The 24,147-nt window shown below is 31.9% G+C and overlaps 1 protein-coding gene across 1 annotated transcript in view; it reads right to left on the reverse strand.

Annotated features, from left to right (window-relative positions):
• The window catches only part of qm (geranylgeranyl pyrophosphate synthase quemao), a 32,308-nt gene that overhangs the window by 7,284 nt on the left and 877 nt on the right, over positions 1-24,147 (reverse strand). The window contains exons 2-7 of the mRNA XM_089632448.1: positions 6,519-6,673; positions 5,075-5,219; positions 2,676-2,796; positions 1,667-1,806; positions 471-573; positions 152-279 (exon numbers count right to left, since the gene is read on the reverse strand). Coding sequence (XP_089488574.1) covers positions 152-279; positions 471-573; positions 1,667-1,806; positions 2,676-2,796; positions 5,075-5,219; positions 6,519-6,673 — 792 coding nt within the window. The remainder of the gene's footprint in view (positions 1-151; positions 280-470; positions 574-1,666; positions 1,807-2,675; positions 2,797-5,074; positions 5,220-6,518; positions 6,674-24,147) is intronic.

Here is a 24,147-nt window from a genome sequence, read left to right on the forward strand (position 1 = left end):
ATTATGGTCAGTGTTATTTTGATTTGTATGATATTTTGTAAATATAAACTACAATTATTTTATCTTATAATTTTGGGAGTCATTGTCGAATTGACCAGATGGTTCAGCCGCCAGTGGTAACATGAAAGATTTCAAAAATAAAATTTCTCACCTCTTCTCTGGCTTCCTTGTCCAAACTTTCAAGCGTTTCCTTTGTATATTGAAAACTGCCGAGGTTTTCTAAGAGAGATATACAATACCTCTTCACCTCAACATTCTTCGTTCTCTGCCTTAAAATATCTGAGATTTATACAAGTTAAGAAACATCACTTTATAAATTATTTTTAAACTTAAATTCATACTTATTTTCTAGGAGAAAATTAAGATTTTAATTTTTTGAATTTGAATTATCATAAATATCAAAAAAAAGATTTTTTTAAAATTCATTGCATTAAAGTTCTGTCTTTGGTCACTTATATTAAAAAGGATACTCAGGACTTGATTGTCACCAGGCTGCTTATTGATGGCATGGATGAGAGGAAAACTAAACTTTCCCTCCGTTAAATCTTCACAGTAACTTTTGTTCTCGGAATACTGGAAAAAAATTCAAATTATATGTTGAAATTATTTCAGTAAGCCGAAAGTACCCGTCACCCAATCTTTGTTCGGAAACTTAATAAAACTTAAAAACTTCAAATAAATAATGTTTGCAATGTTCGCATGATTTTCATTTAATTTTTCTGTTTGCATGTTTCGTAATGTAACTTAGGTTACATAATATAATATGAAGGTTTCATTTATATGTTTGCAATGCTTGCACATCATAATACAAAGAAGATTCAAAAGAAACGAATAATTGATTGACTATTTGTTTAGTTGGACATTCCTGTTCCACTTACTTTGTCCCGGTGATTAAACTGTCACTGGATTGCCTGACATTATTTTTTTGAGAAACTGACAATTATTGTAACTGGTTTCTTTTGGAATTTTAGAATGCGAAACATTTGAATATTTGAACTATACATATGAACAAAAATATTCAGAGGTACCGGTTCTTTACCCAGAGAATCGCTAGCCACACCCTTCCCCAGAAAATCGAATATTTAAGAATTCAAACATATTCACAGCATGAATTTGTTCAATTTATTTTTATCAACCTTCCTAACATTGGGAACCAGTTCCAAATCCAGTATCTGGAAAAAGAAGCAGTTCCAAATCGGTCTACGGTAACTGGATCCCCAATGATAGCCTATTTTAGATTTCAGTTATCTATCAACCATCTCTATTTGTATGTCGCGTGAACAAGAATCGAGATGTCCAATCTAAAAATTTATACATCTATGGTCGCTCGCATCGCCACACTATGGTCCCATTAGAGGAAACTAGCTAGACAAAAAGATTTAAACAATGTTTTTATTTATGTACAAAAATATTCTCACAACATTGAAAAATGTCCATAGTATCATGTTCACATCGATAAAAAATTTAAAACAATAAGCGCGATACGTGGCAACGTTGTAAACACGACACTTTGGATGTGCCAATTGTTCCTCCAGCGGTCAGTCGCTTTTGGGTGTGCACGCTGTTCGATCGTTAGTGTTCACAGCTCTACAGCCTATGCGGCCTGCATGCCCCGGTAATACACTGTCTTTAATTATAGATTTAATGTTTTAAGTGTTCACTTTACCTCTCTCATCCAAAGGTTGCAATAATCATCCCGGATTTGAAAGTACAATCCCAGAATGCTGGCTAATTTGGTAAAGTCGGATTTGTTATCAGAGAAGAGTTGCATCAGCCTAATTGCTAACATGAAAAGTCCTCCGGTTTCTGGAAAAAAAAATATATATTATAATAATTAGTGTATCGTAATACCCGACAGAGCAAGTGCATGTTTTTGTAGCAGCACCTGCGCATTTGCATTTTGATGTTTTGAGTTTTTTCACATGTGCCGGGGGTTAAGTAGTGCAAAAAGTTAGGTTAGGTTGGGTGGCAACCTTCAGAGATACTGTACTGTTTCTGAACCATTTTCCACTGAATAATGTGTGTTCACATTTTTGCAATTTGGTCAGACAGCGTGAGCTTAGGCATCATGAAACTTCCATAGATTTTTTCTGTCTGGAATTTCCAGGAATTTCTAGAAAATGTTTCCTGCTCAATACGTCAAGTGAAACTGAAGGTAGTGAGGAGGGGAAAGAGATAGAAAGGGGAAGGTGGGGAAGTATCTGGCTATTCAGATCAAAATGTTGCTTGAAATGGCCAAAGCCATTTCAAGCAACGTTTCAAATCTGAATGGTCTTACACCAGGGCGATACTGAGAGTATCTTCCACTCTGGAACGTGCCGCAAATATAATATTTATTATTTTTAATTCCTAAATTGTGAAATAACACAAATGAATCAAATAAAATTTAATTAAAATTAAAATAAATAAAATACTTCGTTTTTACCACTTTTATTTTAGTGAGAGTTGCTCATGAAACATGTTGGTAATAAACAATAAAAGTGGTAAAAACGAAGTATTTTATTAATTTTAATTAAAATGGTGCCACAAAATAAGTTTGCTGTGTTAGAAGAAGAAATAAAATTTATTTGTGCACGCCGGGATTTGAACCCGCGATCTCCAGCTTGCTAGTTGAGAGCCTTACCCCTCGACCACGTAGGCCATCTACATAATAGTAAATTTGAAAAGAAACATACTTCTTATTGTCATCTGTTTGTATTCATCTTCAGCCGGACAGATGAAGTTATCCCTCCAATAAATCTCCATTCCCTGACCTCGATGAAGCTCCAGGAGTTGCTCCGTATAAACATGGGTTGCCTGGCAACAGAATATCATATATTTAGTTTACATTTACCATGAAAAAAATCCACTTCGAAAACACCACACAAGATAGATTATTGACAATAACAAGGTTAACAATGAGAAAATGAACAAGAAGTGAACAATGGAGAAATAATATGAACAGTATGAGGATCATGTAGGATTAAGCAATAAGTAAAATTCAAATATTCATCAAGTTGACTTCAAAATTGAAATATATTGTGCAAAAAAATTTTAAAAAGAAATACAAATATTCCTGGGTTATGAAACATTACAATATTTTTTTGGAAAACTCCTTCTACCATCATTATAAGTAAAAAATGTTGCTTGTGCAATCATGGAAGACTGGCAGAGGTATTCAACTCACGCCGCAGTGGGAACTCGACATATTCGTCCACTCCTAGTAACCAATAATAATAATAATAATAAATTTAGGCGTATTAGATCTGTCAAAGAATTTATACATAAAAATGTAAAAATCAGTCATTTTAAATACATGTAGGATAACGAAAGACTTTTTAAATATTTATATTGAGGGATCAGTAGGATTTATTGGTTCAATTAGAAGTTCTACGGAGCCGAACCCTCTGATATGGAAATATCTGGAGTCGGTGAATTATTTTCCCATTTGATCTCTGGTGATTTGACGTGTTGTTTTTGTATTATTTTGTATTTATTATGCGTATATAATGCACTTGCATAAATTGGATTGACTAGATGATCATTTGTGTGTGGAAGGGTTAAGTTATTCCTGTGGGGAAGATTTAATCCGAAGTGAAAGTCGGAAAAAAAAAAAAATTGGATTATTTATATAGCGCCGTTTTTGTGAGAAAATCACCTCAGGAGCGCTTAACTTAATTTATGCATTTAATCTATTCCTATCACTAAACATATTACTAGTGGCTTATAACTAAATTTGATAGCTAGTGACTTATAACTAAGATTAATGTCTAGTGATTTACAACTAATACTTTTACTAGTGACTTAAAGCTATACTTATTTTCTTTACCTAGTAGATATTTACAGAATACTGGTACTAACCGGTCGTTAAAGTTAAACGTGACACAATTTATAGGTGTATGCATTTAAAATTATACCACATCTCAGGATATAACTCAGTTATAAATAGATTGCACACTTGGGAACTTTAATGCTAAAATCGCAGATACTTTTAATATTCCCCTTGTAAAGTATAAAGCTGCACTAATAACACATTTTAACGCCACTTATTTTAATGAGGTAACTGCATAACAGGCTATTGTCATTGCTTCTTTCTTTACTGTTATTTTATTTGTTATGTTTTAACTAAATTTAATTCTTTAATTTTTCTCATCAAAATTTAATACTGCACTATGTATATGTAAAAAAATAAAATAAAAACTTTGTATGTAAATGGCACTTGTGCCGTAAATTCTAAATAAATAAATAAAACTTTTTCTAAATAATAAAAAATAAAAAAATAATAATTTTTAAAAAAGAAAGACAAACATTCCCGGGTTACGAATAACCTGACAATATTTGAAAATCTCCTACTACCACCACAGTAAGCGGAAAATGTTGCTTGTGTTGTGATGGAGGACTTAGCCAGCCGAGGAATTGAACACATTACGCCTGGGTGGGACTCAAACGTGATGTCAACTCGGCCACCGACCGGTCATAATACCAAATGTGAAAAATGTTGACTTAAACGCTAACCATATTATAATTTTTTTTTTCCAATCGTAGAAAAGTTTAGAGAACTAGATATTTAAAAAAAACACATTCATTTTGTTTGAGGAATTTGTAAGAAAACTGTAATTTCACTTTTATGTCGTTCATATAATAAAAAATAATAATTAATTTTTAAAGTTAAACCGATTGTTACGATACCGACATGAAAAATTAATTATTCATTTCGGCTATTTTTAGGATTTTATTAATGGCTTCCAGTATAAATATTTGAGGCAAACTGGAAACAATTATTATACCCTTTCCTAACGTCAATAAAAATTACGTTTTTCCGTTGATACAAAAAAAAGACAAAAATACATTTATAAAATATGGACTCCCGGTTATATATGACCCTAAAACGCTGGAGGGGATTCAGGTTTTATCAAGAGTCAGTATAAAAGAAGAGTATGTAGGAATGTAAATAAAGCAAGGTGATTATGCCAAGACAGAGAAATGTGGAATTGAAACCTCTATGCATACTTCTGGATGGTATGATGGTTAACAAATTAGCAAGACAATTTTAAGTCATTGTTATTTATTTTCATAAATACTTCATTGTGCATACCTCTGCATGTCCAAGATCCAACACTCTTTCAAGTGCGGCGAAGATGACGTAGTTGGCTGCATTGATGGTGCTTGCCACTCCGTATATAGAGTGTGCGACGGGAATCCCGCGACGCAGGATGGAGTTGTCTTGGATGTCGTCTATTCTATAAGTATGTTCGCTACAGAGTTACAAAGAAACTAAAATACAAACACATCGAGATTAAAAAGAAATTTCCCCAAATAATATCCGCAACCTTCCGTTAGTTCCGCGCTGGCGATGAGAATAGTGTTGATGATGATGTTTCATTGTTAGATGAGCCATCTTTACCGATATCGAATTAATATTGAAATATTGATGTTTTACAGAACTTAAATAATAAATGTTTCCGTTGATTCCTATGACAGACCACACTATAAGCGCATCGCTCACCATACATTCCCGTTGGTAGTGTATAGCGAGCGATACACTGAAATAGAAAAGAACGTTCAGAATCTAAATGTTTAATTTATTTAGTTCTCCATGAAATGGTTATGCACCAATATATTACGGAGAAGATTACAAATTTGAGGTGTGTGTAAGTATAAAAGGTTGTGGGGTAGTTTAAATATTTTGAGACATGCGTCAGAAGATGGTTGCTAAACTGTCTTTGAGTGACGTTATAAATGTTGATGGTCGATGCAGAATCGTTAAGCAGTTGAGTCGCTCTGTTGATTGGCGAGTTCTGATAGGCAGAAGTCCTCGCTTTCGAAATATAAAAAAGTGCATGGGATCTCCCACGAGTATATTTATTAAACACATATAAGTTAACCTCTTTCAATATAAGTGGAATAAGAATAGAAAATATGTTTCTATGTGTGCTTCTAAGGCATTAAAATCAAGCATTCCTGTTAAGAACAAGTATGGATACAGAAATGGATAGTACGTATATTCTCCCATATATAGGTAACGCATAAACCTCTTTTGTACTTTTTCTATTTCTAGGTGACCAGATCTGAATAGCATGGCACTTCCCAACCTTTTTTACCCATCTTTTTCTCCTTGCCACTCTCAGCCCCACACTTATGCCTCCTGTTATTTGGGCCACCCAGTTTTTTTAGTCTGCTATATCAAGAGCTACTATTGTTCTGATTTTAGTATTTTTACACTGAAAAACAATTTTCAATAATCTATGCCCCCAATACTACATAGGAGTTTGTTATCAGTTTATGAATGAAATAATTTATCAGACAGATAAAATGTTTCGAAATTCAATTCACTCTGCAGATATTATAAAACTTCATCTAAAATATTTATAATATTAAATTTAAACTTAAGTAAATGATTTTTTTACAATATACAAAAGATAAAGGATAAAAGAATTCTAAGAATTGATAAAAATGATTCATATCATGACTTTTTCATTCTGAGTAATGTGAAATATTTATTGAGCAAGCATAATAATACAAAAGTTCATTGAACTTACAGCAAACTAGCGTTGTGCAGCATTTGAACAATTTCTCCCACTTCTCGAAGTTTATTTGGTGGGATTTGTAGCCAGTTGTTGAAGGCAAGTATCAGTTTAGATCGGATCTGCTTTCCAGGAATTTGCTGGATATATGATAGGGGTAGCATCAATTTCTGCAAAAAAAATAAATTCTTCAATGTACATTAAATTTCATATTGTGCATGCTAACAGTGGCGGCTAACGCTAAGGAGCATTGGAGCTACGCACACCCTAAATTTCGGTGAGTCAATACCACCAAAACAAAAAATCAAAGCAAGTAACAGCAATACATATATAAGTAATACTATAAAAATATTAAGTTAAATTCAGCTGGCTCGAATTCATTCTTTGTATCATGTGTCATAAGTCACGTGGTGCGAGCAGATTTCATATTGCTCGCTGAGAAATTTCACCTGGAAACATCAATTATCTATACACGCAGAGCGTGTATGTTGACCACTGTACTAAAATTTCTCCAAAACATGAGGGGCGTCAGAACTCTTCGGCGAGGCGGAAATACCAAAAGACACAATACATTTATTTGTCACGCCGAGATGGCACCACTTTGTTCACAATTCGCATATGGATAAATCCAGCAGGCTTCAAAATTGCTAGTATTCTGTACCTGGTGTAGAGGATAGACTGACAATGTTTTTAGCATAGAAGGATGTAGATCCCAGAGGGGGAATTGGTTTTCTCCACAATTTTGCTGTCTGTTTCTGGCAATAAACACACTCTTCATAATCGGAGTGTTGTCTTTTCTCTATGCCTCGGAAAGGTTGAAGTGTTAGCCAGACGGCTACTTACGTCAGCATAATTCTTCAACAAAGTACAAAGACACAATAGACTGACTCCTGCATTGTATTAAATTTTCAATGAATGGCAAATTATGTTAATTAACTATTGCACTTGAGTTAGCACATTAAGACCTTACAGATGAACTGTAATTAACTACAAGTATAATAATTATTCACAGTATTAATCTATAGTTATTCATAACCACAATGATTAATTGGAATTCAAGACATCATTGGCCATCTGACAACCGATAATGACAAATCTACTACCTGCCAGACAAACATAAGAAACTCAAGAAACACAGAAACACAAATGATGCAGTGCGAATCTCGCGTTCCTCATTAATTTTCCTTGCTCGCTTCGGTTGTTTATACTTATTCAGTTTTGATTGAATTCAATATGTAATTTACATATTATAATCATAATATTAAGATCTGCTGTAAACGGGTTCCAGTCTTTTTTTATTATTATGAATGTTCACCTTCTAACTTAAATACCAACATTTTTATTTTGCAAATTTCGATTTCATGCAAAATAATTTCTAGTTTTCATTTTTCACAGCCAGCCAAAACGATTTAAATCTGACGGGGTACGCGTGATGTCATACGTACCTCAGTTTTGTAGGTTAACAGTAAAGTCAATCCCACTCGGGTCAGTATAAAAAAAAAATTTAAATTTTAGCATTATTTCTATATCACAATTTTTTTTTTAAATAATTTGTATTCTGCAATATTAACCCTTCTGTGAGTGTACGCAGCGTAACTTGGCACAAAATTGTCGGCATTCTTAATGTCGCGGCCGGTCAACCAGTGAGGTAGCAGTATAAGTACTGTTAGAACCCGCCGACCAATCACAGGGCGTCTGAGTGTTTCATGGTTTTAATCATTTTTAAATGACGATTTATTGATTTTTTGTGTAATTATATATAATAATAATTGGATGATTTGTATAGCGCCGTTTTTGTGAGAATCACCTCAAGGGCGCTGTACAAATATATAATATACTAGTGGATCCCCCCGCAATGCTTCGCTATTGCTCATGTCTTTCCTGGGTGTCCCTGTCTTCTTCTACCATTTAAACATCTCTAAACACTTCTGGCACTAATAACAGCAAACTTTTAATTTTTCAGCGATATTGGTGGATTACTTTTCGAGTTTTGCGAGCACAAACATACTGTGAGGAGAATTCTCAATAAAATAAAAATACAAATTGTATTTGAAGAAATTTAAAAAATAATTTTAGATCTTGACAACAGCGCCACCTATCGGGTCCAAAACTATCCTATATTTCAAGCTGGAACCAATCATACACATTTACAAAATTTCATTGAAATCGGTTGGGCGGTTTCGGAGTTTAGCGTGTACAAACACAGCGACTTGTGATTTTTATATATTCAGATTTCTACAATGATCTATCCTATTACTAACCATAGACTATACAAACTATTATCAACTTATGGCTAACATATTGCATCCTCCGGTTCGTCGATCACTAATACAAGACTATAAGACTATATATTCAAGAAAATGGTCAAAATCTCTGTACTAGCTGAGAGTGATGATTTTGGATCACCCATGTTGTCGCTTATATCATAATTCCGTGTGGAAGCTCTGTTTCGATACAATCCTTATTTACTTACTGCGCATGTACTTATTTACTTCTAAAATAACTTTTGGTTATTATTATGTTCTTATTTTTTTTTTTTAACTTCCGATTTAGTTGTCCGGGTTAAATCTTCCCCAAAGGAAAAACTTAACCCTTCCATTCACTTTTCCACAAATGATCATCTAGTCAATCAACATTATGTAAGTGCATTATATAAGCAAAATAAATACAAAACAATACAAGAACAACACGTCAACTCACCAGAGATCAAATGGGAAAATAATTCACCAACTCCAGATATTTTCATATCAGAGGGTTCGGCTCGGTAGAACTTCTAACAGGGCCTATAAATCCTACTGATCCCTCAACATAAATATTTAAAAAATCTTTTGTTATCCTACATGTATTCAAAATGACCGACTTTTGCATCTTTATATATAATTTTTTTGATAGATCTAATACGACTAAATTTTTAATTAGAGAGCTAGGTATAATGCCAGTAGCCGAAATAACGAATGGTAATATTTTTATAGTCTGAGAATGCCAAATTCTTTTTATTTCATTTCCTAAATCTGTGTATTTTCTTATTTTTTCACTAACAGATTTTTGAATATTACAGGAATTTGGAATAGCGACATCAATGATATAAGTTATTTTTTTAATTTTGTCATGTAAAACTATATCGGGTCTATTATGACTAATATATTATTATTTTTTTTTTTTTAACTTCCGATTTAGTTGTCCGGGTTAAATCTTCCCCAAAGGAAAAACTTAACCCTTCCACTCACTTTTCCACAAATGATCATCTAGTCAATCAACATTATGTAAGTGCATTATATAAGCAAAATAAATACAAAACAATACAAGAACAACACGTCAACTCACCAGAGATCAAATGGGAAAATAATTCACCGACTCCAGATATTTTCATATCAGAGGGTTCGGCTCGGTAGAACTTCTAACAGGGCCTATAAATCCTACTGATCCCTCAACATAAATATTTAAAAATCTTTTGTTATCCTACATGTATTCAAAATGACCGACTTTTGCATCTTTATATATAATTTTTTTGATATATCTAATACGCCTAAATTTTTAATTAGAGAGCTAGGTATAATGCCAGTAGCCGAAATAACGAATGGTAATATTTTTATAGTCTGAGAATGCCAAATTCTTTTTATTTCATTTCGTAAATCTGTGTATTTTCTTATTTTTTCACTAACAGATTTTTGAATATTACAGGAATTTGGAATGGCGACATCAATGATATAAGTTATTTTTTTTAATTTTGTCATGTAAAACTATATCGGGTCTATTATGACTAATCGCTCGGTCTGTTAGTATAGTTTTATCATAATATATTTTATAAAATTCGTTTTCTAAAAATGAATTTGGTTCGTATTCATAATATGGTACTACATTACGGCAGTCAATCAAGTTATGTTTAATTACCAAATTTTGGTGAACTATTTTTAAAACTTGATTGTGCCTAAATGTATACTCGGACGGTGCTAATATAGAACATCCCGATATAATATGTTCTATAGTTTCCGGAAAAGCCAAACATTTTCTACACAAATCATCAATTTGATTTGTATCTTTGATTATATGCTTTCTATAATTTTTAGTATTAATGACTCTATCCTGAATGGCAAGCATAAATCCTTCTATTTCTGCGCTCAACTTTCCAATACTCAACCATTTGTTTGACGAAATTTTGTCAACATACGTTTGGTTGAGATAATTGAAGTGTTTTGCGTGTAAAATTTTATTTGACCAGGAATCTAATAATTCCTGGTTGGGATTTATAAAAATGTTGGCATTCTCATCGTATAAATTTAAAGGTGTAATATTTATATCTGCCTTGCAAATTATTTTGTGCATTTCTGAGCTATGAGCTTTCCTATGGAAAAAAGTTCTTAGCATTTCTACCTGATTATGTTTCAAAGAAGTTATTTTGACTATACCTCTACCTCCTAAATTTCTAGGTAAATTAACTCGTTCTATAGCTGAATTTGGATGATGGCAATTAAACTTTGTTAGCGTAGTTCTAATTAATCTTTCTAAGTTATCTAAATCTGTATTAGACCATTTAATTATGCCAAATGAGTACGTTAATAGAGGTATTGCCCAAGTATTTATTGCTTTTACTAAATTTTTAGCAGATAGATTGCATTTTAAAATTTTCCTGATCCTAGTTTGAAATTTAATCCTAATATCATTTTTAATACTACTATGGTCTAATCTATTTGATTGTGGGTATCCTAAATACTTATAAACCTAATCCCTTTTCATACTAGTAATTTGGAAATTTCTAAATATACTCTCGTCCCCATCTACAATTTTGCCTTTCTCTATATGGATCGTTCTACATTTATCTAAACCAAAAGTCATTTTAATATCATCTGAAAAGTTTTTAACTACCTCGATCATTTTCTCTAAATTTTGTTCAGAATTCGAAAATAATTTTATGTCATCCATATATAATAAATGCGAAATTATACTACTCTCCCTTGTATTACCCTTAACTTTTATTCCAAACTTGCTTTTAATTAACATTTTAGATAGAGGATTCAATGCTAAACAAAACCAAAGAGGACTCAATGAGTCTCCTTGAAAAATTCCTCTTTTAATTGAAATGCCCGGTATTACTATTTTCTTACCTTTTAAATTGATAAGTAAATTGGTATTCCAAAAGGACATAATATTTTCCAAAAAAGCTAGATAATAATTACTTATTATTTTTATTATCTACTTAATTCTCGTATTATTATTTACTTTAATTATTATCTAGCTAATTTATTTACTTACTTACTTTTTATTTTATTATTATTATAATATTATTTACTTACCTATCGGTTATTATTTACATATTTTTATATAGTTATTTTATTTTTTCTTATAATTTATTATTCATACTATCCATGTTGTAATTGTTAGTATGGTTACCCCCTATGCTTGTGTCTGATAAGCCAGCACAGGTACCTTGTACTTTAGTTAACAGAAGAATATTATTGTTGCCAACTTACTTACCAATGCTTCTTTTGTTGACATTTTTGTTTTTATTTTTCATACATTTGTTACTAAAATTTTGTTTATTTTTGTCTACCGGTCTCGAAACGACCGTGTCATTAACTTTTCTTTTTTGGTTTAAATTTAATGTTGTTATTATTTTAAGTTTACATATCAAGAGATCAAGAGATTACAAGCTTTGGAATCCCCCAAGGTACAGTGCTTGGACCAATTCTATTTACTATATATGTAAACGATATTTTTTTTCAACCCTTACATGGTCAAATTACGTCATACGCCGATGATACAGTATTAATAATAAGTGATACGAATTGGGAAAATGTAGAATTAAAGGCCACAGAAGACATCAACACGCTCAAGAATTTTTTCGACACTAATTTACTGTCACTTAATAAAGAAAAGACATTTGTAATTCCATTTGCAATCCATACAAATGATACTCCTAAAAATTTTAACATTGTCATACATAATAATACTAAAATTCACAGCCAAAACTATTGCAAATCAAACTGTACAGTACTAAAAACAACAAATAAAATTAAATATCTAGGAGTAATTATTGATAAAAATCTGAAATGGAAGGAACAAATATGTCAAGTAGTAAACAAAATTAGAAAATTAATATATATATTTTTAAGAATTAGAAACTTTCTGTCGATAAAAAATCTATATTTAATTTACTATGCCTTAGTTCAATCCACTTTACAATACGCTATTATTAGTTGGGGATCCGCGTATAAATGTAACCTTCTTCCAATTGAAATTATACAAAGAACAATTATTAAAATTATATTAAAAAAATCCTTTGACTACCCAACAGAACGCCTGTTTGAAGAATTTCAAGTACCTACATTTAAAGACCTATATATTAAAAACTCATTAATCCAAATTATAAAAGAAAAAGATAAATATCAATTTTTAAATGAAAACAGAACGCGACTTAGACATGTTTTTCTATGCCCAAAACTAAATACGTCTTTTGCACAACATCATTATACTTATCAGGGAAGAACTTTTTTCAATCGTCTACCAGAAGAAATCAGAAGCATTAATGATAAAACCCGAATACTGCTCTCTGTCAAGAGACATTTTAAAAATATTCTGAAAAAAAAAACTACTGTCACTTAATTAATCTCACAAATATCCTTAGTTTTCCATAACTTCCTTTCTTTTTTAAATTTAATAAATTAATATATTATCCTTCACTACTATCAAAAAAAATACTACAGCAAACATACATTTATGTAAAAAGAATTATTTAAGTACCAACTAACAACAACATTTTTGTACACTCCCCTTCCATACACAAGCAAATGCTTTCAATGGAAGAGTAGTAAAAAAATACAAGATGTAAAATGAATTATGTACCATGTAAACATATTATTAAAAATAAAAAATAATTACAAAAAAAAAAAAAAAAAATATATGTATTTTTTTAAATGATATTATTGTAAAGCTGCACATCTTGATACAGGAATGCCCTAGTGAGATGTGCAGAGTATTTTTTTATATAAAAACTGTTTTTTGAATAAATAAATAAATAAATATGTATATACAATGCATTTGATCAACGAATGTGATGCTGCAAATGGAATTGTATTACAATTGATTTATATTCTGTACAGGCAGATAATATAGATACTGGACCATACTTAACTAGTAACTTACATCTAAGACTTATATCTAGTGACTTAGGACTAAGGCTTATAACTGACTTATTGGAATACATATTACAACTGTGGCATAAACACGTTTAAACCAAGGCTTGACAATCCCACCCAAGCTATAGAGGAAAACATAACTGAGTACCCGCATATTAAAATTTATTCTGACCAAACTCCAGCCCAAAGAAATTATCTCACCAATCTAGGATTAACCCTGAGTCTCTCGATATGATGAATCCGGGCTAGTAATCAAATATAAAAACAATAAAAATGTAATTGTTAATACAAATCCAAAAAACTAAAACCCATTATAGGTTACTACCATAATATTAGGGGCTACCGCAACAAACTTGAAAATAACTTAAAGCGATGCACTACGTCATGTAATATTTTGAATCGAGCCGCTATCAATAACACACCTTAGGTAGATGGCGATAAGGCTTAAATTCCCGCTTAACACCATCCACCTGTTTTGATTTGTGCAAGAAAAAAACATGGCCAAAAAGCGCCTTTTATTTTATTTTGTGGATGTTCAGGCACAAATATTTTAATGTTTTTCGATCATTTTATAAATAACTTAATTTGCCAGATTATACAATAAAACCATAACCGAAAATGGGTTTGTAAGTAGGAGATTTTGAACTTTAAAGCAGTTTTCATAGGCCTTATACATTATTTTTTCTGGGCTTATAAAAAGACTTATCTTAAAAATACTCGATTATTTTAGAGCCCAAGATGTATTCTACTCGCAGTATTTAATTAAAGCATCTGAAACATTTTTAGGCGACCAAATTTTCAAACCAAAAACACATGATTTTGCATTGCTACGTAGTGCATCGCCTTAATATGTTTTATGACTGAAACATGGTTGGGTCTGTCTTTCAATACAGAGGAATTGGGCTTCACTTCTCATAACACATACCCCTACGATAGAAGTACCACTACCAGCGCCAAATCAAGAGGAGGGGATGTAATAATTGAGTTATCCTCAATTAGAGAGCTATTCATTAAATTAACAGCTTAGAACTTGTTTTTTTTTTTGCATTGCTTATATGTCTTGCATTTTCATTTTATATTATTTTATTTCTTTTTATATAACCTAATCTTTGAATTTTTAACCAGGTGTCTAAAAATGTACCGTTTTTAAATCATTTTTTAGACAGTACATATTTTATTAATTCTTCTCCGTCAATATTTATCTAAATTAATTAATTAATTTTATTAATTTTCTGTCAATAACATGGCAATAAAATATGTTTACTGTATATTCCTGTCACCTACCTTAGAACAGGTCACACCTAGTGAGGTAGGTAATATAAAACATACAATCAAATTATATAGATAATTACTTGTGGTAACTTCTAATAATGTGAATCTCTTTTTTTGTATGAAAATGTAAGAATTGCATTTCAATAAACACCGATTTATCGGCATTGGAAAAAGAATAATAATATATGTTACTAAATCCATAACTTCCTCTAGTCTAAAATGCAAACATAAAAACATTGAACAACTTTTCATCCTACTCAAGACGAACTTAGGAAAAATTATTCTTGGATGTGTTTATATTCCACCTGGATCAGTTAGACAAATAGACGAAAACCACATTGAAGATGTTGAAGCACTCAAGCAGAAATATCCAGAAGCTAGAATGCTGCTAATCGGTGACTACAATATTCCAATATAGACTGGATTACCTAAATTAATAAATCGTCAAATTATAAATATGTCAAATTTCTTAGGACTTGGTCAAATTAATAATGTAGTTAATACTAATCACCACATTTTAGACCTCGCATTTAGTAGCGATCCAAATTATGTAAATCAATTCTCCCCATAGATTTCCACCATCCTCCCTTAAACATTACCATTATGAACAATTGCCTTAACTCACACTCTAACGCTATTCCTAACTACTCATATAATTTTTCCAAAGCAGAATATCCACTGATAATAAAATACTTTGAAAATGCATATTGCTCTTTTTTAGACAAAAACAAAAATGTTAACCATAATCTTGAATCTTTTTACTCCATCATCAACACGGCTATCGATAAATAGGGTTCCATGATATTTAATCAAAATGACAATTAAACACAACTTTCAAAAGTGATATAGAGTACGAAAGTCTTTTGGTCAAATACCTCCCAAACTATGCTGCAATAGTATCAATTTAAAAAAGGATTTAACGATCTACCCGATTATTAATTTATTTTTAATATTCGTGCATATTCATATGGTAATAGCGAGTTCCAGTGCCATCTAGCGTCCAAATGAGAAGCTGCCGTATGTACCTAGCGTAGGTCACTTCAAGTTTTATCCAGAAGCTATCTCCTTTCTTTCTCTTTGCTATACAGACAAAGGGGGTAAACACTATCATGTCTGACGTATGCTTAGTATCATACGCAAAATTTATTTTCAAGCATAGACATATGAATATTAGTAGACCTGCCCTAAGTGATTAAAAGCGTATTATTCCCCACTCCCCATACCGGTTCCATTGGAGCCGGCTGGGCTCGCGTATGGCTTCCCGTGAATCTTGAGAATGTGACGTCATCATTCTTGTTCGAACTAGCGTCGAGCTATGGTCGAGGCATTTTACGAAATAACACGGCAAAATAGTGGCTTGTGATATGAAAATTTGTAAAAATAGATGTGAAAAAGAGAATAAACCCAATTGTCGTATTACATTCCATATGTAAGCATCATTTTAAGCTTATTCACATCGTATAATATGAATCAGTTGTAGAAACATATACTATCACATCGAGATACATCTGGTCGAATGTAGCGATTCTCAAGTGTGCGCATCGTTGTTACTGGGAAGTAAATTATGAACACTTATAAAAGTGTCTTAACTAAATACGTAAACAAAATATTCAACTCTGAAAATAGAAGAAATTTTTTTTGCCGAATTTGGACTTCGCATATTTGTTCATAACGTGGCGAGTAATTTGCGTTCCCATGTAAAAATGTCTATTCATTCAAAAGCAGATTTTACTTTTAAGAACTAAATGGTGATATTATAATGCGAGATGCCTATATACTGTCAGATTGATTTATTGACGAATCACAGTCAGCTTTACCCCCTTCGTTCTTCAACAGTTGATTTTACCCCTCACCTTTAATTTCTAGTCTATATATTCATATGTCTGTGTTTTCAAGGGATTTTCGGACATGACCGCAGTGAGATAGAGATACCTACCATCTAAGATTATTAAGGTATTAGAGGGAGATGTGAAAAATGTCAGTCATAATTTTTTTGTGTCATAAATGATAGCCATCTTGAACACGTAATTAAGTTTAGCCATTGTTGACGTAATTTGCATGGAATAATTTAAAATGTAAAATTCTGTGGATATCATATCGAAAGAAATTGTAAACAATTCATTGAATCATGACATACCTATTAATATAAAGTAACAATTAGTTTATGTTATAAGAGAGAAAAATAAAGTGATTAAAAACAAAAGTTATCATTTTTATCAGTTCATTTGCGGGTCCAATAAAATGAATGTATTAGTACTTTGGCTTTCATTGATTACTTTTTAAGTATACTGATAAAAATTGACTGAGTTTGGTGTTAATACAAATTAAAATTAAAATTTTGAATAGAAAAAATTGAAAAAAAAAAAACACTAATTAGTTATATGTGTAAATAAATAATCTTAAATTAACCAATATTGTACTATACCGGCTGCAGAATAGGTGGGTTCCGGCAAATTAATTACATACATTGGTGTTTTTATAATATTCATTACACATTAGCAATAAGTATTAACATTTCATATTCATTTTTTTTCGATTGACCTTCCACTTCTGGACCCCTGGAGCCGCCACTGATATAGTCATTAAAAATGATGAAACAAAAACTAGGTTTAATAGTTTCCTATTTAAACTATTTAACCTAGTTTTTGTTTCATCACTTTTCATATTAAAATATTTGGTGTTAATAATTTTGTGGGTTTCAAAAGGCAACTAATTTTAGACCTATTTGCTCATTATTAAGTTTTATTATTTCTTGTCTTTTTTTAAATCGTGTCTCTATAACTTCCTACAAGTACATCGCATACTTCTTTTTAGTTTTTATCACACATATTACTGACTGTATGCATGCAGGAACATGCATACAGTCATTAATATGTGTGATAAAAATATTGCTTTATATATTATTTCAATATTAATTACAGCATTGGTATTTAGCTATTACTTATTAATTAGTTTTTTCTACAGATACAACTCGCTGCCTTAGTTCTTGTATGTTCAATAGACCATTTAGCAAATTTTACAGGAGAGGTTTTTTTTGTTTTTACAGGCAAATTCTAAAAAATTCTCGATTTTAGTCATTTCGTTTAGTACATATGTGTAACAGAAAAATATTAAAGATCATTTTTCGAAGATTGAAGCTATAATATGCCCATATTATGACTTTAAAGGTGGACATTGAACATGGCTTGAAAATGATGAATGATTATTTTGGATATTGAACATATCGTCTGGAGATTGAACAATTCGGCTCCCATAAGTTTGAGGTATTTTTTATTCAATTAGCCAATTAGTGGTAAATTGTATACACAGGGTGATTTTCAGATTTCAAATACTTTACTTTTATCTTAGTTAGTAGTTGACTTAAAGTATTACTTTAAAATATACAAACAGAGTCCTTGAGTTGATTTTTCACAAAAACTGCTCTATATAAATCATCAAATATTTTGGAAGTTTGAAAACAATGCACAAGTACAAAGGTACCTACCGCTAATATACTACTATCGGTTGTCGGTGCATGCGTGATGTGAAATATTCTTACATCGTATATATTACGGCCTCCGTGGTCTAGGGGTACTCTTGACTAGAAATCCGGAGGTCGCGGATTCAAATCCCGGCGTGCGCAAGTAAATTTTATTTGATTCATTTATGTTATTTCACAAATTATTCATTTAAAATAACATATAGTCTATTTGTGGCATGTTCCAGAGAGAAAGATATGGTGTAAAGACCACCATAAGAATTGAAATGGCTTTAGCCGTGTTTGGTGATCAGATCTGAATAGATACTCACATACCATCTCTCTTCTCCTTCATCCTCCTTCCTCTCTTTCTCATCTCCATCTCCTTCCCCTCCACACTACCTTCAGCCTCACAATATACTAATATATCCCAATTGGGGATTCCATAGTCTCACTGGCTCCAGAAGGTTGAGAGCAGTGAAGACTGTATGCGGTATTCCATAAAAAAAAACCCGAGTGATGTGTAAAATCACTGAAGTTCAATTTTCAGTTGAAAATTTGTTTTTTTTTTTACTGTTTCGTTACCTACATTTGATAAATGTAATTTTTAAAGTTTACTTACTTTAGAAAGATTTTTTTTTCTTTCGGAAGGTCTTATTTGCCGTGAGCTTATTATTTATGTTGATTATCGTGAGTAAAATATTATTTTTTTAAATACTTTAAGCTCTTAAAATCCTAAAATTATAATATCCCGCGATTTGGGTTATGGGTGTGCGCTATTTAACATTACATTTATTGTTGTTAGTCGTTTGCCTAGTTGGTTTTATTGTAGTTCCTACATAAGAATATGTTTATTGTTTTTTATGTGACTAAAAAAAAACAAAAAATCAGAAACTTTTAATTGAATGAATTCAAAATTGAAATATTTGGACTTCGTTTTCATCAGTGATCTCAGCAGTGATAACGGACTAAATATGTGTCGTAGATGTCTTTCAATCAGACTATATGAGGCAGTCGACTTTTTGCACATTTCCATTTCCTGGCTCTTTTGTTGTATTTCTTGAATAAAAATAAGTTTTAATGCACTAATATAATTTATTAATACTCATTTTAGGTAAAAGTCCTAAGTTTGTAAATAAATAAATAATAAATGAAGCATCCTGTATATTTGCCTAGCAAATTCAAGAAGTACATGTAAAATATGGTGAAAAAGCCTATAAAAGACATAATTTTAAGACCTACCTTTCTAATTGAGCTACTGTTCTAAGGTTTATTGATTTTGGAGTCGGTGAAGTCATTTTTTAGTTCAATAACAGTATATATTCGCAAGTAAACGTATTTTTAGTGGAACAATTTCGTTGTTAGAAAACAACTAAAAATCAACATGGCCGCACATTTTAACTAGCCGGCTCCTGATTGGTTGACAGTGGAGATTGAACATTCAAGACCTCAACCTTCTGCGGGATGTTGAACAAATATCTAAGAACTTTAAAAAAAATATTATATTCATAACAAGTGTTTGAATGTTCAATATCCAGGAGATTGAACAAATAAGAACTGAAACATTGTTCCGTGAGTGGATATTGGCACTCAAAAAATGCTTAATTGTCACTTAAAAACAAAAAAATATGTTTTTTTGAGCTTTATTAATGCGCAATAGGCTAATGAACATATTGGCATTCATAACTCAGTTTTGCAAAAAAAAGGTCTATTGAACATACAAGAACTAGGACAGCGAACTGAAATTATTTTTCTTCTTTTATAATATTAGTATACATTACGAGTAAATTATTTTCCTGTTTTCAGTGTAACTGGTTTGCAACAAACATGAATAATTGTATGCATATACGAATGTACATATTTACTTTTATATTCCATGCTTTGCTTTATTAACTAGCTGACGTGTACCTGGCGTTGTGGGGGGGTTATCTTTAGGAGATATACATATACCATCACCGACTTTTCTGTAGGACTTTTTAAGATATACAATTCTGAAATACATTGTTTTGATGTATCTCATAAGTTTTAGACAGCGTTAGTAATGTAGATGTCTCTAAATGATAGTGAACACCCTTTCAAAATCCTGTGCATAGTTTAAAAGAACTAAGGGCACAAACAGACAGACGCGGATAGCGACTTTATTTTTTACTATTTAGAGATATCAGGTGTTATTGTTTGGATTTGATGTTAATCATAGTATTAGGAGGCTTTGTAGATGCACGCACAGATGGCGATGCATGGAGCTTGCGGGGAGGTCCGCAAGATGGAGCCAGTGGCCGGTTGTCGCCATGGACAGTGCGAGGGCTCTCGGACAATCTCTCTTGCCCAGATTCCAATTAGCAAGTTTATAGTTAGGTCGACTAATGAGTCACCAATATAATACGTGGGTTATTAATAAATCGCTGATTAATATTAAAGAACCTGTTATTTATAAAACTGCTTCCAAGACGAGTTGGAGACTGGTTGTGCGAACACAACAGTAGTTGAATTATTTTTTTATAAAGTTAGCTATTATCAGTGTATCCTGTTAGACTTACACACATAAATTGTAAATTTTCCTTGTAAAAGCTCGATAGGGCGTTAATGAATAATAAATAAATAAATAAAGTTAAAGACCTATATGTATGTAATCTAGCATAAGTAGTTTCCCCAGAATGGCTAGTTATATTCAGAGAAATAATTTTTTAATGGTATCCCTAACCCCCCAGCCGGCGGGAAGCATCTATAGTAATTTCATTGTTCTTGCCTCTCACGCAGGAGCCAACTATAGTTATTTCTCGGTTTGGGGCCTCGCTGTATTGCGTACAAGTACGATACAGAAACAAAATTCATTCGTAAAAATTCCCAATTCATATCTCTAGCGACATCTCTATCAATATGTTCAATAAATTTATTTGCTTATCTAGGGAAAGGATTTCAAGCGCCCGAGACAGATTTTACATTTCAGCTCGTTTCAAATTTGCCACGTCTCTTCAAACGATCTTGCTCGGCGCGTCTGCGCAATAGACGATTACTGCGATATCAGTCGAACCGTGCGCCGCTTTTCATTTTAGGCTGATTTTTAGCAATTTTGAATTTCATTTGACAATCTAATTTCGCTGGAATAAAAATAAATATTTTTTAAAAAAAATTAATAATAATGCATTAGAGCTGTTACACCTTAAAAAATACATTTATTTTTTGAGATTTACCACCAGTGTATGTTATGCTGCATCTCGTTTCGTGTTTTAGAGAATTTATGTATTGGTACACAATGTGTTTTAACACATTGTCGTCGGGACACGGCAAATGCCGTTTTTGTCGACTGTCGGTTTTTGGCGGGAAACGGCATTATATGGGTTTGTTATCAGCGTGAAATAAAACGCCTTAAAGGGTAATTTGCTACCTGGGTGCTAGGCGACAGTCTGTCGACGTTATTTGAGATGCCTTGTCCGGATTGGCTAGTGTGCCGCTTGTAAAGGCGTCGCCACAAAACTAGAGCTTTTATGCGATCTCAATCTCCAGATTAGTTTGAGTCCATTCACGTATTGGACTATTTTTCATACCGCTCGCACTGTTTTGTTTACTGTTTGGTATTTTATTATTTGAATATATTAGCATTGTATAGGACTTTATCCCTACAAAAATTATTTTTTTGTTTTTGTTTACTCAATTGTCATTGTTGTTATATACAAGCATATACTTCGAGGAATTTATGTGATACATAAAGTGTGTGATGGATTATCTACATACGAAGTGTACTGATTCCTTGAAAGAATAAATACTATGATTCATAAGTGGAATGGGCTCTTCAATTAGGCGAGGCAACCGCAAAAGACTCTTTTTTGACAAGAAGCAATTAAACTTATGAGTTATTGAGTGTTCGCCTTCGGCCTTAGGCGACACTGTTCAATATTTACGCGATCAGATTTCACACAACCAGCGATTGTAAAATTGCGGGCATGGCAAATATATATTATTATTTATTATATAACTATATGATATGAATAAACATGTTATCTTTTACAAGGAATTCTCAAATATTTAATGCTATTTACTAAATTAACACACTTTAATCGGGTTATTTTTTCGCCGGCAGACCGCTGAAAACGGGCGAAAATAAAGGTCCCGAGCGAATTTCTTTAATTTGTTTTAAAACGCTATATTTTCGAAAATAATGGAAATATTTTAATAAAATTTTCTACATACTAACTCAGCATACCCAAGCTATAAAATTTCTAGCCGAAAACCAAGTATTATTTCTAATGCAACTTAATAAATCGAAAACAAAGTCATTGTTGGGTCATTAGGGTTCAATTTTTTAAGTATAAACTAGGTTTCAATTTTATAAAATTACAAATTATTATATTTTCGCCAAGCCCAAATCACTATAAAAACAAAAACAATTGCCACATCTCTAGTATCGTCAGAGTAACACATTATTACCCATTCAAATACCACGTGTGCAATTGCCCCTCGCACGGTACAGCGGACCAAAACCATTGGAACGTGCTAATAAAATTAACTCCGCCTAACTGTGTTTGCCAATACCTGCTTTGTTATATGGGCTCGACACTCTCCGCTCGCTCGCACCTAGGAGTTGAGTGGGTGCGGAACAGAGATAGAGATATTTGTTTCGGGTTTCATGGTCATAAAAACCCTCATTCCAGGAATTGAATTATTAGAATAACAGAATATTTTATCTAAATTTCTTATTTCGTTGATCTTCAAAGGCAAGTTTCAGATGTTCAATAATATAGGTTATTTTAGTTGAAATATCGATGTACACAAAAGACTCCAAGATAAATACAAAAAAAAAGACTTGCATTGCAATTTGTTAATTATGTACATATAGTTGGAACCTTTACAAAGAGATTGGTATATAATATTGATATAAAATCATTGGATAATTTCTTCTTTTCTGCCATTGAAATGAGGCGGGCGCAGAAGGTAGAAATACCCTTCGCGACGTTAAGCATCAATCGACCAAACGGGTAGAACTACCCTTCCCGATTAAAGTGTGTTAATATCAGGTTTTTATATTCAGCTTTGAAATGTGGTGAAATTATGATGTAATCAAAGCAATTATAATTTATTTTTGATGATCAAATGTCATATCTGATTTCTTTGAAAATTTCAATCGAAAATATTATTTGGTTTAGAAATTGTGTCAATTTTAAGAAAGCGATATATTTTTGCGCTAATCGCGAAAAACACCCGCTATAGGCTAGAGTCTATTGTTTGAAGCGCCCGACTACAATGTGTTAATATAAATATAATATTTTAACTAATATAGTGCCCAGAAAACGGATTTTTTAATTTAATTGATATTTTTTTTAAATATATTCTTTCATTATGAAAAAATTTGATCATTATTCTCGAAGTTTAAAGAAAAATGTTGTAAAGATGGCATACCGTGTAAATAAGTTCATAAACAAATCCTTATTTATTAAAAATGCTGGACGCATAGATCAAATAATGTGATATAAAAATTCAAACGCAAACAGACGTAAGTACCGCCCGGTACTGCCTGGCCGGCGTGGATAGAACAATGTTTTATCTGCTCCATAATATTTAATTTCGTTTACACAAACCTCGCCCTAAAACAATTATTTTGAGTTATTTATGATTAGTTAAGATATATATTTAATTACAGTTTTAGTATTATTGGAGGTGAAATCATCCATACATTTGAACGCAACCTAAAGGTTAAGAGTGCGCTGGCAACCAAGAGGTTAATACTAATAATAACAGCATTTATATAGTGCAGTTTAGTGTTATTTCACTTCAAATGCATTATTTT

This window comes from Hesperophylax consimilis, chromosome 6 (genome assembly GCF_061612785.1).
Source record: "Hesperophylax consimilis isolate HC1 chromosome 6, BYU_Hcon_1.0, whole genome shotgun sequence".
Classification (NCBI taxonomy): Eukaryota; Metazoa; Arthropoda; class Insecta; order Trichoptera; family Limnephilidae; genus Hesperophylax; species Hesperophylax consimilis.